The sequence below is a fragment of the Trachurus japonicus genome, chromosome 6 (genome assembly GCF_045865225.1).
Source record: "Trachurus japonicus isolate A0001 chromosome 6, Traja_1.0".
NCBI lineage: Eukaryota > Metazoa > Chordata > Actinopteri > Carangiformes > Carangidae > Trachurus > Trachurus japonicus.
In genome coordinates, this window is record NC_140912.1 from 20,881,552 (window position 1) to 20,899,393 (window position 17,842).

Sequence of the window (17,842 nt, forward strand, 5' to 3'; positions counted from 1 at the left end):
TGCACATGACTGCCTCTCTGTTGAGACTTACGGCCACACTAGACATTTTCTCTGGGTTTCATTTGAAGGGTTATTTCTGCTCTATGTTTCATAAAGGTGGAAATTACAGAAGGCTAAAATAACTAGCGGGCCCTGGGTTATTTGCTGTAGGGCTCCTATTGACCTCCCTGCTGACCTCAAATCAGTTAGTAGTGGGATGATACCATCTTGCCCGAAGGTTTCCCTGTGGTACAATAAACTCAAACAAATGAAGCTCTTTGAATTATGTGTATTACACACTGCACAAATCCCAATGACATGTGCAATTAATCAAATTACAAACACCTATTGGAAATGCAGTAAACCCTGGACTGTGAGGGCTGCCTTGGTTTGGAAAGCCTGAAGCTATCAATCAATCCTAAATGCATTAGATATGAAAAAATTAAAGGAGTGACAACAAAGCTATTAAGTGTGTTGGTTATTAAGAGGGCTTCCTCTTTTTAAATTAAGCAGTGTGTATTTGTGAACACGATAGACTCACTGTTATTGTGCCATTAGGACTCATTCATCTTTTTTCTTCTTCTCTTTCAAACATTTGATATAATTGCTAGACACATTTTGTTTTTAAATGACCCATCAATCCTCCTAGTTTCCTCATAAATGTTCCCTTTAACTGCAGTTTGTTAGAGTCTAATATACGGTGGCATAATTACAAGTCGACGGCAAGTGTGTCTGACTTTATCTTCTCACCTGAGCTGCTTAACTACATATCCCATTGCCTTCATGTCCACACACAGCACAGACAGACAGCCCCCTTGCGTTTACACTACACGCATGTTACGCACAGGAGAGAGACTGCACTCAGAGTGGGTCGGGTCTGTGTTTACTTCCGCACTCCGATTTTAGACTTCGCTCACTGAGAGAGAGAGAGAGAGAGCAGTAGCGGCTCCACAGTGGAGGAGGTTCAGGCTGTCAGCTAGCAGCAGCACGGTCGGCAGCCATACAAGGCTTCATGACAGAGGTTACGGGGGGTTGACCAGCGGCACCCCCAACTGCACCAACCCTCACTCGGCGACACTTGACTGCACACACCGGACAGACAGATACCCGCACGACTCCTGTGTGTGGGCCCACATCATCGCTGCTGCACCACCACCACCACCACCACCTCCACCCCCAGCTCAGCTCAGCTCAGCTCAGGTCGGCTCAGCTCAGCTCGGCTCAGCTCAGCTCGGCTCGGCTCTCCTCTCCTCCGTAGCTCAAAGTCACTCATCGATGCTGCGTTCCCGCTACCAGCTAACAGACTGATCTGACCGACTCTGCTGCTCCTCCTTCCACTTGCCACTTCATGATCCGACCTAGCCGCTGCTGCCGCCGCCGCTGCTGCCGCTGCTGCTGCTGCTAGGGGATCAAAACAAGGACAATCGCTCAAAGTTTAAGCGGTTGTTTGTTTGCATTTGACCGACACCGGCGGGATTCATCCATCCCTCCCTCCATCCATCCATCCATCCAGCGACTGAGGAGAGACACAGGCCCCGCGGCGGGGGACAACAGCGACGGGACTCGGGGAGGGGGCAACCAGGGAGCCAGGGTGGTGGCTGGATAAGACCAGACTAGTCGGGGGGTCGCCTCGCCTCCAGCTCCAGCCTCCTGGTGGATTTATCCCCCTGCCTGCCTGCTAACGTTAGCTCCTGAGCCAGCTCCAAGCAGACAGCCAGCACCATGGACTGGTTAATGGGGTGAGTAACGTTACAGCCACACACACATACACACACACGGCTAACTAGCCCGAGCTAACTTAGTTAGCTTGCTCTCATCTGACATGACAGGTCAACTGCGCAGCTGGCTACAAACAACCCACGGCTCGGTGGGTTTGAAGGTTGCTCTGTCGCCCCTGAACACTGTTCAATTTCCACTTTTTACGCGTAAATCGGGTAGCATGTTGCCCCAGCGACAGCGTAGCTTTTTTTTTCTCTTAGCTCTGCTGCTGCGCTGCTAGCTTGGTAGCAACGCTCATCCCTGCAGCGGTTCAACCCGACCGACCTATATGTTGTTGTTGCACGGCGCGGCCAGGGAGTTTATTTTATATTTTGGGGCACCGATAGCAGCAGCGACCACATTAGGCAGTGGGAATATTTTTAATACAGGAAGTTTATTTATAGGAATGAGTGAGCACAGCAAAAAAAGAGGGGGGGCTAACGTTAGCAGCCTGTCAGCAGTCAGTTTGGCTAACGCGGCTGACTGTGTGTGTGTGTGTGTGTGCCCGGTTTTAGTTTTTATTTCCTGTGCAAGGTGCGCCGGTATTAGGTTAGCAGCCATGCTAACCTGCTAATCTAACCTGATATAATGTCCGAGCTCACTGATGTAGAGTCGGCTAAACACCTCTGATAACCTGTGAGATAGATAGATGCCCTGTATGTAAACACCATGCCAGATGCTGGGGCACTGCAGTGACAGATTTTAATAGAAAACACAAAGATGCACAACACTTATAAGGTGTTCAGTAAGATGTGTGTGTGTGTGTGTTTAGTTTTTACGGATAATGATAGGCTACATGTCTCAGCATGACACCTGCTGCAAAGGTTATAAAGGATCATTGTATTTAGGATTAAGCTATGACATCATCAGTGTGCATGATAGAGAAACATCCCAAAGCCCGTCAGCCCAGTCTGCTGTTGAAGAACTGATGTGTCTTATCTTGCATTTACTCACCTACAGTATTTGCTATGCAAACTTAAGGCACTACTGCCTGGTCAGGGCCGTAAGTCATATTTGACTGTAAGGAGAGGGAAAGGAAGGGAGTCATTGAGGTCACAGTGCAAGGTGTGTTTTTTACTACCTGCACATAGCTGAGCTTTAGTTTCATTACTGTGAGTGTGAGTTCAGATACCTTTCCAAATTAGCCCTTTGGCGTAACACATAAGGTTTGGACTTGCACAGTAAGGTGTGCCTCTGTGAAGTCATTATTTTCCTTTTCACGACTTGCTTATCAGGTAGCACTTCACAAGCAGATCATGGTTGAGCGAGGGTGGAGGCCTGATGTCGCGGGGTGTTTTCTTCACATTGTGACATTTTGGCTGAGAGATAACAAACAAAGTCGCCCCCTCATGACGCTTACCCCCACCAAGTGGAAAACCAGCCAGCTGCCACCACTGTTTACTAAATGTTACCTCTGCCCAGGAGGATCTGTTTTGGATCCCAGTGGCCAGTCTATCTGATTAGCAGCTTGTTCGAGAGACATCCGCCCTCATTGACATTTGATTAGTTTAGAAAGCAGCGCCCTTCTTTACAGACTCTTTCCCATTCATAGATACTGAACTGAAAGAAAAAAACTTCCAGTTTATGGTTCAACACTCATCTGTGTTGTTGTTGCTCATTTTTTATCCTCATAGACTTCTACCATTTCCTTCAAATATCATCCAACCTTTATGAATATTATATCTGAATATCCAAATGCATAACCAAAGAGAAATCTGCCGTTTTGATCGAGGCGTTCGCCCCGAATGCGCTCTTAAAGTTTTTTTTTTATCGTCATGTTTTTTCCCTTCTCCTGCTGACACTTGTTTTCCTGGTTCTGCAAACTGGTTCTTGCATTGACTTGTCTCAAGTTGCATCAGTTCTCCTCAGTTGTAAATGTGATTAATAGATCTTAACCTCCTTTTCCATTTTGTCTGAGTCACCAACATGAAATAATAATAACATCTTCGCCCCGACAGTTGGTGCTGTCAGTGTCAGACAAAAAACTTTGCTCAGTGATCTGTTAGGAATTCAAGAGCAACACCCAGTTACGTCTTGGTGTTAGAGAGGAGGTGAGGAAAGTGAAGAACCATGTGTTTGCTCACAGTTGGGATTATCTTGTTATATTAATTCACACTCTTTATGTTAAGAAAGTTGCTGAATCTTTTCTTTTTCTATAGACGGAAGCAGGATACCTACATCTGTCAGGCGTGCCTGGCTTCACACCCACTGATGGCGATTTTGCGTGTTGACTTTGTGTTTACCTGCACGCCTTCTACTGTGTATATAATACGGGTGAGTTGAATGCATCGGGAGCGAGCAGAGCAGGCATGTGTCCAGCAGCGTGCGTCACTGACAGAGTGGAGGCCATGAATGAGTTAACCAAGCGTGTAATCACTCTGAATACAGACCCTGGGTGAAGGACGCCACAGCCAGGACTGATGGAAGGAAGGAGGGGAAGAGGAAGAGGAAAGTGAGCCAGAGATTATGGAAGAAGGAGAGATGGTGGGGTGAAAGCAGCTGATTTGGGGAGACAGATGATGAATGAAAAAGGAGAGATGGATGAGGGCAAAGGCAGGGTGATCTAAAGGGATAGATAGAGGAATGGGACACAATATGTTTTTGAGATGGAGAAGGAAGAGAGGAAGGAAGGAAGGAGGAAGGGAGGGGATATGAATGCGTCTGATGGAATGGTTGGTTAAAGAAAAAATAAAGAGGACATTAGGTGGGGACGGGGTGGTGTTGTTTATAGGAAGGATGAAGCTCTGAAATGAGGGTCTTCTTCAGCAGATGACAAGCTCACAGCGGCCTCCTAAAGGTGGACAGATAGAAAGAAGCAGTGATGTGGGAGCTTATGCACAAGAATAGACATCTTCCCTGTGCTTTCTGCAGGATGCTCCAGATAACTACCTCTTGGTATAATAGCGCTATCACCTTGCTTCAAAACCCCGAGCCGAGATGTGTTAGTGCACCATCACGCCACGTCTTCCTCCTTTCCACTGTAGTGTGTTTTCTTTTTTAAAAATTTTGGACAGAGAGCATTATTTCAGAGCGGTATGACCTCATCTGTCCGGACTCAGAAACAGACAGGACGCTAAATCACCGGGGAGATGCGCGACGCCTAAATGCGTCTCTTCCTGCTGGGTGAAATGAGCAGGCTTTGACAGATGTTTAATCCCCTTGCTTTTGAGTGATGGATTGGTAATGCCGAGCGAAGAGCGAGAGAATGGAAACTACAGCGGATAAGTGGAGTGCTGCTTCGAGCGGCCCAACCTGAGTCGGATTTAATGTACACTTAGCTCGCACTGCATCACCTGTAGAAGGAAGTGTATCATTATCTTGTATCTTTGGAGTAATGCAAGTAATGGCATGAAAGATTCCAGTAATGAGGGCCTTGTTTGTTGCATCCTTTCATTTTTCTGGCGTGATGTTTTTGTCAGTTTCTTGTATTTGGTAAGATATTCTTTGTTGTTGTTGTTTTTATTATTAACACTGGAATTGGACATCAAAACTTCTAGAGAACCAGCTGAAATGTCTCCATAGCGATGGGTTTTGGAAGCTGTGAAGTCCAGAAAGTTGGCACTTATTTCTTGATAGATTTACACTCTTGTTTACTTATTCTTTGATCAGATATGATCTTGATTTTTTACTGCAGCATCTATTGATATGACTAATACAGACTGGTATTTTCATCAGCAGTAAATCTGTTAATTATTTTCTCCAGTTAGTCATTTTAGTCAGTGAAATGGCCATCACGATTTCCCATGGTGCCCAATTGAGGCATCTTCAAATGCCTTCTTTCTTTCCGTCTGACTAACTGTCCAAAACCCAAGAGGATTTAATTACTTTCCGTAATATAAGACAAAATAAAGCAGATTGTACGTCTGAGAAGCTGGAACCAGCATATTTCTGTCATTTTTCCAGAAAAATTATGATAAATTAACGATTAAACAATTCTCTCAACTCTGGTTTGTATCTGAACTTCATTAACTTATGAGATGGTACATCAGCAGAGGATCAACTTGTTGTGCAAAAGAGCATTTACAGCCGTAAAGTCAAGATTGTAGAAAGTGTCCCTGAGACCAAACTCTGTCTGCACACACAGCTCAGCTTCAGCTGCTCACCTTTCTGCTGTCTGGTGTGTAATTGTTTCTTCCCCTTTGTTGTGGGTGAAAAATATCAAATTCTCATTTCTGAAAAATGAGAAACCGACAGTAGAGACAGTTTCGCGTGATGGAAGTTAGAGAAGGGGAATTCACAAGAACCACTTATGGGTTGAACTTCCCCTACACATCTGTCTGTTCTCTCTCAGCAGTGTGGCTCACGTCTGAAGAAAAGAAACCCCACGTAATCTGGTGTCTTACTGGAGCTTTTTACTGGGGTGATTGTTCTCGTGTAGTTTGTGTTGCACTTTCTCAACCAATTTTGTGGCCCCGTTTGTTCGTGTCAAGTTTTCTCATGGTCCAGCAGTTAGACAGCTGTCATGTAAATGTGCGTACAGCATAATTCTGTATTTCAAGTTCAAAAGCACGTAGCCAGCCGAGCACCTCAGGGACCACTTCTCAGTTTCAACCCCGAGCAATCTAAATAGCCGGAGATCATTTTCTCTTGCAGTGTTTGATCATATTTATAGTATTGAAGTGAGTGCGTGGGTGGCGGCGGGTATCTGGCAGCTATAGGGCTCCTGTGATAACAGTGCTGTTAATTCTTTACATATTGGATAATTGTTAACTAATATATGGGCGTGAAACTTTCCAATTCCATCATCAAATCATTAAAAGGTTGGTGCCTTATGAAAAAAACCCATTAAAGGCTTCCAACTCAACATGTCATTTCTGCAGACAAGTGAGCAGAGATACAGAAAGTGCTGTGAAAATAAACTTCTACTGTCCCAGTTTCGATTGTGTTGTTGTGTAATTTTTGGGGATTTTGAATCAATTTGCGATTGATCCCAACAACTAGAGTGCAGGATTTTGGTCTTTGCTTTAGCAGTGAGGCGTTCTGCTTGCTCTGGCTGGTGTAGAGCAGCTTTGTATTGTTTAGTGGTACTCAGTATACCAAAGGGATGGATTGCATTTGAAATATGACTGTGTGTTTTTGAGATGTTGAGAACCTTTCAAGTATTTACTTATGTATTTACTTTGCTATTTCATATCTGATACAAAGTTCTCTACTAGACGACTCCAAACGACCTTAAGTCCACAAAACGTAATATCTGTCAAACAGACTTCATGAAATCTAAAAATGAAAGTATTATCGGTCTTGCAAATCTGCCAGTGCCGTATTTACATATCAACCGATTCCTGCATGCGGTCCTGAACGGCAGCACGAGAGAGGCTGTGGTAGCATTTTGGCTGATGCTGAGCTGACTGCAGTTTCACTCTGAGTCTGGGTTTGAATAATATCCCTCCTATGTTTTTGACGGCTTTGTGTACGCGTGTGTGTGTGCGTGGACATGGAAATAAGGCGCTGAGGTTGTGCGAGGACAGGGTTACAGTGTGCAAAATCCCCATTGGGAACGTCTACACACACAGACACACACACACACAGAGTACACAGTCTCGACCCAGGTGGCTGCTTCCGCTGCTCACACCGCAGATGCAGGGCTGATAATAGGCTGTGACAGATGAGCCGACATCATCTCAAAGCCAGTCACCTGCCGGAGAATAGAAACTAACCAGCGCTGTCACCACCACGTTACTCAGTCTAGACAAGGGTGGGGTCTGACTTTGTCTGTCTTCCTTCCTTTGAAGCGTTGCAATCCTCCACAGCGTTTCTGCGTTACAGGCTGTGTTAGCCCACCAGAGGGTCCCAGTGTCTGTGTGGGAACTGGAGCCGTGAACTCGCAGAGGCCAGCAGAGAGAACCCCTCTCTATTAACAATCAATTTATTGTGTCTGACTTTGAAGTTGCTTTACGACTACACACACCCGGGGCCAAGAGTTTAAAGACCGTTCTTTAAGCCAGCTAAGCATTTAACGGTCGGTAATGCGGTGTGGTTTTACAAACTCGCCTGGTGTGTTGTGGGTGGCAGTCGGCCCCCGGTGTCTCAACCTGCAGCCTTGAGGAAAAATGACCCCGTGTTTCACATCAGTTACTTTTGCAAAAGTGACGTCCTTCTTTGACTGACGGTGTTAGGTACATAACTTATTCATAAACAGTTTTAAGTTTCCAGTAATTCAATCAGTAATGGACTTATACGTCGGTGATGGAGCCGAGGTCGTTATTAAACTGGAATCCGACTGGCTGCGAGACTGAGCTTCTGTCTTTTGTCTCGACAAGGGTTCTTCTCTAGACCTCAGCAGGTCAATGAATCTAACAGTCAGATAATCAATCAGCCGTCATCATTTTGATGCTGATTCTAGCCTAAAATGAGGCATTTGCTGCCTTTCTTTGCCCTGTGTCTTAATAAACTGAATATACTGAACTAGTTGAAATTTGAGGATGTTGCTTTAGGATTTCTGAAACAGTTTTGGGGTTTTTAGACCCAGTGATCAAGGGAACCCATGCAGGCACAATGTAATGTGGTCCAGTTTGATTGTGATAAACTGCACACAATGAAATAGTTTGTTCACCTCTATTTACATACCAGCTGAGGAAATCTTATCCAGCTGACCACAGCGCAACGGCACCAAAAATTAGCACCTCTCGTTTTTCCTTTGTTTTCCACAAAATCCTCCAGATTTAAGCTCAAAGTCCAAATCTGATCATCTCTAATGGATTACAATCAACTGTACAGAGATTGATATATTTCCCATCACTGGTTCTATATACGGGCCGAGCTGAGATAAACTCTGCCCTGCTTGGATGGAGTTGGGCCCCGGCCTTGGGGCCCGGCGGCCGTGCTGAGGGACTGGCTGGATGACAGGAAGACTGGTCGGTTTGTTTACTCCCTTGAAAGGGCACTTGAGTTACTTTCAACCCTGCGACTCACTCTGTCTTTCACGCCCTGACTCAGTTTGTCTCTCCTGCTCTATCTGTCTTCCCCTCATTTTGTACACACACACACACACACACACACTCTCCCTCACTCTCTCTCTCTCCGTTTCTCACTTGTCCTTTGGGATGCTGATGTGCAGAGACATTTGCGTGCTTGGCTGCTGCCTGTGTTGGATGGTTGCGCTGCAGAGAAGCGAGGCAGGGTTGAGCGGGCCCAGGGCAGCCTCAGCCCTCTCTCCCAGAGATGTTTAACAACAAAAAGCTACATAGCAGGGTGTTCGCTGCATATTCGGAGCTTAAACCTGCAGGAGGAGCTGAGTTAAATCGCACACAAGCTCCATCGTGCTGCTCTAATATGTCTTTGGGTGAGGTACAGTGCGGTAAGCAAAGCAGAGCTGAAGGGATAGAGTCTAATCAAACGAGTCCTCAGCTCCTCTCTGTGACATCAGCCCCGCTTCTTTGGCTTTCGGCGGTGTTTGTTCGCTGCTCATCATCAGTGCGCCGCGGTTATTCGTGGGGCAACAACAGTAGCCGATTCCTCTGCTTCTCCTGTCATGGGTCAGAGGTGTCGGCGACTTTGGGTTTCACAGGAAGATGACACCTTGAGCAAGTAGTTGATCCGGTAACAAGCACGATTAGTAGCTCTGGCGCTTCCCAGTAGAGTGTAAGTGTTTGCAGTCAACGCAGAAGGAACTGTTGTCTGTCTGTCTGCCTGTCTGTGTGTTATAACTTAACAACAACACATCCATGGTGGGCTGCGGTGCCGTTTTAAAGCCGCATGGTGTTTGAAGAAAAGGCTCAGAGTGAGGCGTGAAGTCACAATGCTGTATCATGGAGAGTTTTTAAGGAGATCAGTCAGTGAAGGAGATATAAAGGCTCTATTGAATGTCTTGTGAGGAAGCAAATAGCCTGGGTACAAAAACCTCACACATACGTAGACACTCTCCTCACTAAATGCTTCTCCACTCTCAGGTTTGTCTCCGGAGACGCCTCGTCTCTTCCCAGGCGGAGGCAGGGAGAGGCCTAGATACGAACGTGATACCAGAATGACTCGGCACTTTGCCTTTCACTGAATATGCAAAAACTGGATAATTGAAGTATCCAAATGCATGCACAGCTGTGTCCAGAACCGTCCTCAACAACACCGGGGCGGAGATGTAAACTGAACTAGGTGTGGTGTGTGTGTGTATGTGTTGTTTTTTTGTCTCACTTCTTTTTTAACAGCATGTTTGGGTAAAGATGAAGTTTTAAAAAGCCTGAGGGCAAGTTGCTGTGAGTGTGAGGAGGATGATGCAACCTAATACTGTAATGGATCAAGAGGCTGCAAATGCAACCCAACTCACTACCAGGCTGGAGCTTGTGACGCTTCTCCACCCACTCGAATGGGTCCTGACCTGTTTAAAAGCTGCATTTCACAGTGTCAACACAGCACACGATGCTGACATTTCACCAGCAGCCTTTTATACACATAATGTTGTAACCACCAAAATTAGAGTTGTTCCGATTCTGATACCGGTACAGGAAATGCCTCGGATGCTGCCGGAAATGCCGGCATCGTTATGGGCGAGTATGAGTCCAGACACCGATCCGATACCTTGTGTATTAGAAACAGGAATCTGTTTACCAGTTATCTGCGTTAGCTCTGACTAACGCTACACACCGGGACTCAGTTCTCCGTCACCGCTCTTAAAACTGTTACTGACATTCGCAATCAGCTGCTGACAATTGATTGGCACAAGCCTTCGGTGAGCCCACTGTAAACTACGGGAGCCCAGCGGGGAGCGTCAATGGCAGACGTTAAAGAGAAACCTGATTTTCATTCAAACAAATTGACCTAAACTTACAGTATGCATTCGAATGAATCGATAATATCGATTTATAGCCCAGCCCTATCCACAGCTCCAGTATTGGAGTCGGTATAGGGAGGAGGAAATTGACATCGGAACATCTCTAACATAAAATGCACCATAGACTTTTGTTGTTATTTATATAATGTGACCATGTATTTGGAAAATATATTGATCTCCCCTCGGTTCATTCTGTCACAGAGTTCACTTTGACAATGTTCTGATCATTTGTGCCACACCGTTGTGTAGCTGCTGGCGCGGCCCGCGGTGTCAGAGTGTGTGTCTGTGCTGCCTCTATTTCACTTGGCAGGAGAGCGGCACCATGCTGTGACTGTGTTTACTCTTTCGTAACGCTCTGGGCAGCCGGGCCCAGGACACACAACTGGCACCGCCATCAGATGGAGAGAGAGGGACAGAGGAAGAGAAAAGAGGGACAGAGGGCAGAATAGTTATGACTAATCAGCTATTCTCTCTCTCGGTCTCTCCCTTTTTTTATTTTGGTTTTGATCAAAACAGGAAATGTTATTTAATTTCAGGCCAAATTTTGCAACAAAGACCCTGCACTTCAGTGACTCCTCCAGAAGCAGCTCTGGCTGCCACAGGCCTGGGAGCAGCCACTGTTCTGTCACAGACTATCACAGTCATGGACTGCTGCCGGCTAGAGCTGTCTTAAGATCAGCTAAAATAAGTTGGAGCCCCCTGCAGCAGAATTTAGGGGTTGTTTTTCCATCCACCCACATAAGACACCCTGCAGAGCGGTTGAATGCATGTGTTTTTTTTTGGCAGTGGATGGCGTGTGTCTTTCAGATCCAGTTCATCCTGTAAAACAATATCTTTTGTTCTTTTAAGAAAAGCATATTTAACCTGTCAGTTCACACGGTTGTTTTCAGGGTATCTCCGCTTAACACTTGCATTTTCTCAATAAAGAGACAAGAACATGACTTCTATCATTACACACCAGCCAGCCACATTATAATGTGATTGCTTTTAATGTTTAGGCACAAGGTGTTTATTTATTTATTTTTACTAGAAATCCATGAAGCCATGATGCAAATAAGCGAAGCTAGAAAATAAGTATTAAATCCTATTAAATGATTCAGAATAAATTGTAGTTTTACATTCATAATACCAGGTCAAGCATTTTAATAAACATGGCAGCCTCATCACTCTACAGTCACAACAAAAGCTATGAGGTCCAGCTGTTCAGTATCTTAAACATGTGCCAGTTTAAGAGAGTGTGTTTTCAGATGGTTAATTATCAGACATCAATATCACTGGCGTCTGACAGGTCATTCTAAAAATTCTTCTGTAAAAATGCAATGTATTTATTTTACGTGTTTATTTTGTTAGGGTTACTTTGAAAAGAAATCTTTCTTCCCTCTCTGTTTCTTCTGACTTTATTGGAGTCTCCTTTTATCAGGCAAAGCTGGTGATTATCATATCTGGCAGTTGTAGTTGCACCAAAACTTGATTGCATCACATCTGACTTCTCCCCACATTATTATAAAAATCAGTTCAGAAGTTTCTCAGTTGTCCGGCGGGTAATTTACAAACAAAAGGCACCAACCACAAAACCTCCTTGACTTTGGCAATAGCACAGACAGACAGCTTGGATGTGACTTGCAGGGGGAAAAGACACAGGAAGGTATAGGGAATTGAAAGCACCAGAGAAAAAGAAAGAGGGGACAGATGAGGGGGAGGAGAGAGAGGGTGGCTGATGAGGAGGAAGAGCAGCAGGAGAATACAGAAACTGTGGGTAAAGAGTGAGGGAAGGAGGGAAACAATAGTGGCACAGAGGCAATAGGTGAGATATGGAGATAAATGGGAGGCGGCTACGTGGGTCACAGAGAGCTAGATTAGAAACAGCAGAGGTCTGCAATAGAGGACAGAGAGGGAGATTTAACAGCAGGGGCCCAGGCCGCTGGTGACAGAGGGAGAAATGGAGTTTGCCGCCATATGCAGGTCAGAAACAGAAACAGGAGAAAGTCAACAGAGACATAAAATAAAACCCTATTGGAAACCATGTAGACCCTCTATTCATTGATTTTAATCCCCCAAATGTTGAAACAAAGATTTGAGTGTTTTCCCAGCAGAACATCAGGCCCTCATTCAACCTCTGAGATAAGAGGCCGTAATTTGTCTTGGAGGAGGAAGCCTTTAATTCTGCGTGATTTTATTTATTTTTCCACTAAGATGTAGCCAGCACCCTCGGGCGAGGCTTCAGCTTCGGCTTCGGCTTCGGCTTCGGCTTCGGCTTCAGCTTGAGCGGTGAGCTGCTAAAATCTGTGCAGCCAGAGCTGGTGGGCTGCTGGCAGTGGAGTGAGCTAGCTAGGTTTGTCCTTGGTGGCTGAGGCTAGGCCGCTAGGCTGGTCTGAACTGTAATTGGATTAGAGATCTCTGCGTTGCATCAGGCGAGGGAAGCCGAGTATGCACACACGCCTCCCAGAACCAAGTTCATCTCAGTACTCGAGGCTCTTCTCTTCCTCTGCCTCGTTTTTTTCCCCCCTCCTTAAAGTTTCTTCTTTCCTCAGCATCCCCGCTTTTTTCTTTATCTGCCTTTAATCGGCAACCAACCCCCTCCCTCCCCCGCCGGCTGGTTTTTACACATGTAGGTGCGTGCAATCGTGCATTATTTTGTGCATAAGCGTGTGCACGACTGCACGTATATGGATCAGCCCCTGTGTCATGGATACCCTGTCTAAATGGGATTACAGGAGCTGCAGCCGAGCCTGTGCCGACAACACACAGGAGAATAAAGGACAGGAAAAGAGCAGTCAAGTGCAGACAATGATGTGAATCCTTAATAACCAACCATCGTGATAGATGTGAATATGAAGGCACGGGAGAAGAGAGGGAGACGGCTGCTCTTTTTTGTCTAACTGTGAATTTCCTGTTTAGCAGCTTTGGACAGGAAGTAGAAGGTGATGTCATAGGCGTGTGTGCCGATTGCCTTGTTTACCTCTCTTCACCTTTTGCTGTGCAACGACTTAATCAGTAAAGAGTTTCCTTCTCTTTACTGAGAACTGGGACAGAGGTCATGATAAGCCGCACTGCCTTCTTTAAAACTAGGGTTGTTAACTGGGTACAGTGTGTCGCTCATTCTCTTCATTTGTCCGTCTCACTTTTGCGGCTCATTCATGTGATTTCTGCGTCACGGAGGTGTCGTGTTTAAGCTTTGTGATTGAAAGAGTGAGGCTTTCACTTCCTTGTTCATCAAATTACCAGTAAACACTATACAGTTATCATCATGCTCCTCCTTACAACCAGTAAGTGCCAGGAATAGACATGAAGCAGAGGCCAGGCAGAGAGATGAATACATAGCTACATACATGCAGCACATGTGGATGAGGCTTGTGCAAGAAATTAAACGGCGGCAAAGCGGTCAGCAAGATTAAAGGGACTGATAGAACGGGCTTAATAGCTGACAGGCCAGCACCAGCAGCCATATGTTTCATATGTGTCCGCTGACAAGCCCCTCGCCATATGGCTCTGGTCTGTTCATATGGCCTGTACATCTCCTCAGCTTCCTGCCACCATGACATCCAAGTCATGGGGGGGGGGGGAGGAGGGCTAGGGGGACAGCATGTGGACGGAGATAGAGGGAGGGGAGGTGGGTGTAGCTCTGATGTAGATGATGATGATCTAAAAACCAGGACTGGCGGTGTAATTGATGTTTTTAAAGCAACCACATCCACACCCCGCAGGCTGAAGAGGTTTCAAAGCTGCAGCGCCTCTCCACCAAGGAAATAAACAGCAGCAGATTTAGTTGTTATCAGTTTGATTAAATGCACTTTGATCTTTTCTTTTTTAAGGACATGTAATGCTCTCTTAAAGTGGAACTATGCAAGTCCAATTGCTTATACCACTGTTTTGCTAACCCTCCTACCGGTCATGTGCATTTGTTTACATGGAAGCCGGCAAAAATCAATCAACAGAGCGGTACATAATGTTATTATCATATACTGTATGATGTTAGGACATGTATATTTATGTAGTTTAATCTGCCATAAACAAAAGATTACGGGTTATGGGGCGCCTTTGGGGACGAGAGCTGGGACGCTGATCTTGCCATGTTGTTTTTCGTGGAAGCCAGAGAGCCTCCATGTAACTTATTAAACCATCGCAATTACTCCAAAGCTGTTCAATTAAGGTAAAAATGTAGGAGAGTTAAGGTACAAATCCTGCATAGTTCCTCTTTAATGTGGCTGCACGTGTTTTAAAATAGCAGTAGCTTGCTCTCTTTGCCTTGCTGCAACATCAACATCCACATCTGCAGATCCAACACAGACGTCCTCGTTCGCTAAACATGAGCATGTGAGTTTGCGAGTGTGCTGACAACAAGCCTGCTCCACGAGGTGCTTCACATCTAAAAAAGGATGTGGAGGAGTTGAGGGGAAGAGTTTGACTTGGAATGAAGGCAGATGGAGAGAACAGAGAGGGAGGTCGGTGCTCCGTTCAGGGTCGCACCGGTTTCCGCTGCTGGGGTTAGGGTCAGCGTATCGGAGCTGCTGACTAGCGCGCCTCCCTGGACTCAGGCAGAAAAAAGCTCAAGGCTGGACACAAGACACACAACAGAGAAGTTGACCCCTATAAGGACTCTGATATCCTCTTGAGGAAGTGTGTGTGTGTGTAAACACGGATAAGTTTGACTGAGGGCTTACAGAGGGGCACGCAGGGGAACACGCTCTGTCTGTGTGCTATCTGCTGTTAACACACACACACACACACATACACGTGAGGTGCAGCACAGTCATGGTCTTGCGTTTGCATACACAGATGTTTACCATGATCTCATAACACTGGCCTCCAGCCTTAGACCTGCTCAACAACACTGCCTCTGTACAGTAAAAGCCCCTTCAATCAGTGGTGGTCTTGAAGCGAGGCGGCTCCTGGTTAATGCTAAAGGCTGTGAAGAAGACGTGGTATGATGTGGAGAGTCCAGGCGTGGGAGCGAGGCCAGCAGTTCACTTTGGCACAGTCTAGTCCAGGAAGCCAGGAGAAGGAAGGACTTCTCATCATCACGGCCAAAATGTTCTGTCAACACAAGTTTCCCTGAAATGTGTAACTTACCACCAGTCATACTCTTGAGAGGCACCTTTTATCTTTCTGTGTTTACATTATGGAATATGTGACCATAAAAGGTTATTGGTCATCGATTAGATAGCTTACAGATGGTAAAAGCAGTAGATATCAGGCTTACAAAGGCAGACAGTAACTAGCCAGTCTTAAATGCAAGTTTTGATCTCCTGCAGATAACATTTGTAGAAGGTGTGAGTACAAACCACATTACTGTATATCTGTAGCTGTGAGTTGAAAAAAACATGCATTCGATGCTTGTTCAGATTCCTAAATTCAACAAATGTGTTTTTCAACTTGTCTCTGCATATTGTCTTGTGTATGCAGAGACATGATGATAAAATACAGACTTTGTTAAAGGACAAGACTAAGAAACTGGACCAAGATGAATGATGGAAACCAGATAATCTAAAATGTGGACTTATTCCAGTTTATCTACCTGGACCTGTTTTCTGTTTCTTTTCTGGCTTGTACATCTAACAGGTTTTTTTTTTTTAAGCAACAGTAGTTGCTTTACTCCAGAGTGGCCTGAGTCATATATGAGGGGGAGTGTGCAGAGGCGAACAGGCTACCACAGATTAGAGGTGAGAGCAGCTTGCCTGTTGATTTATTACCGGCCATTAGCTGGTTAAATGAGGCTAAGTGAGCTGGTCAGCTCAGGGAGGTGAGATGGAAGAGATTAGCCTACATAAAGAGTGATGGAGGGAGGAGATCTGTGAAGCAGAGGGCGACTCCTGACCTCCTGTCTTTTGCTCACAGTTTCTTTTTTACCCCCCCCCCCCGATCCATCCGCTGCTCTGCTTGTATCCTCCCTACACGACCTTCATGTGGCCTCTGTGCTGGTTAATGTTGGGATTTTTGAGAAGTGGCCAACAAATGTTAATGCTCTGTGATAATGTCCTCTCCTACAGTAAGCTAGTTCTTGTCACTGTCACTGGGAGGGAGAGTCGCTCGCTTTCTCTGTGTGCTGCAACCCTGAGTTTGGCTTGGCCACTCTGATGTAACTAATATCCCAAATGTCAAAATGAATCTATTTTTAAATGGGCTGTCGTCACGGCCTTCTTTCATTTTTCTTATGTATTTCGATACGTCTGTTGGGGATGGATTAAATACTGAGAGGGGACTTGATTTAAATATTTTTTGAGTCCTGACACTTTGTAGAGAAGTGACTAAGCCTGATGGTCTGAGAAGCTCTGACTGAGGAGAGGTTGCCCATCTGGCCAGACGATCTGATATGATACGTCCATGGAGCCCATATCAGTGGAGCGCTGCACTGATGCCTGTCTCTCTAAAATGTTCTCCCATCTCCTCACAAGATCTCTGGAGCTCGGCCAAAGTGACCATTGCTTACCTCTTGTACCAAGGCCCCCACTTCCCCCCCAGATCTGATTGTTCCACACTTCCTCCAATAGAGGCACACACTCCTGGGATCCTTCAATCCAATTGAGTCTTTTGTAACTTTAAGCAAATATCGATGAAGGAAGAAATGTTTTTTTTTTGTGTTTGTTTTAGCATAAAGCTGCAGCCACATACTCTGTATGCACTGGGGCTTCTTCAGCATTTGTAACACGACATCGACATGTTTTCCTAGGAAATGATGAGGAAAGAAAAAGGAGCAAAGATCAGGAGTTCAATACAAAATACAAAATAATGCATGGCAATGGCATATATAACATCCAGGGAGACCAGGTAATAACACACAAATACAACAACCATCTTTGCCATTACAAAGAAAATGCAAGTTTTCCCCTGATAACCCTGCTCTTACAGCAATTTAATGTTGCGCTTCAATAAGGCAACCTCTGAGTGACACAGTACAAACAGATCATTCACTCTGAGTGGTGCAGCCATCATCATCATCATAAGCATCAAGCACTAAAAACACTGGATCCTGCATTTATTTCCCCATGCCCCAGTTAATAACTTGGGCTTTGTGTTAAAGTCTCAAAGCCCGAGCTAAGACAAGTACAACCCCTTTAATCACTAAATACCTCCTAACACACTCAGTGGTGAGTCATTGTGACCTCACTCACTGTACTGAGAGAGGGACATAGCAGGGGTCCATCTATAGCTCTGAACGAGGGTGTATGTCAGTATGTGTGTGTCTGTGGACTCTGGTGAGCGTAGATATCCGCTCGGTGAGGCCGTTTCTGTCCTCAACCTTTGCATGCTGTGTCAGTTTGCACGATTGTTTCACGTGTGAGCAAAGAGAGAGAGAGAGAGAGAGACGTTCCCCACATCCGTTTCCTCTCATAGAGGAACAGT

The 17,842-nt window shown here is 45.5% G+C and overlaps 1 protein-coding gene across 1 annotated transcript in view; it reads left to right on the forward strand.

Annotated features, from left to right (window-relative positions):
- The first annotated feature begins 1,486 nt into the window (after window positions 1-1,486).
- Window positions 1,487-17,842, forward strand: part of mob2a (MOB kinase activator 2a) — a 62,687-nt gene continuing 46,331 nt past the window's right edge. The window contains exon 1 of the mRNA XM_085779713.1: window positions 1,487-1,718. Coding sequence (XP_085635839.1) covers window positions 1,702-1,718 — 17 coding nt within the window. The 5' untranslated portion in view covers window positions 1,487-1,701. The remainder of the gene's footprint in view (window positions 1,719-17,842) is intronic.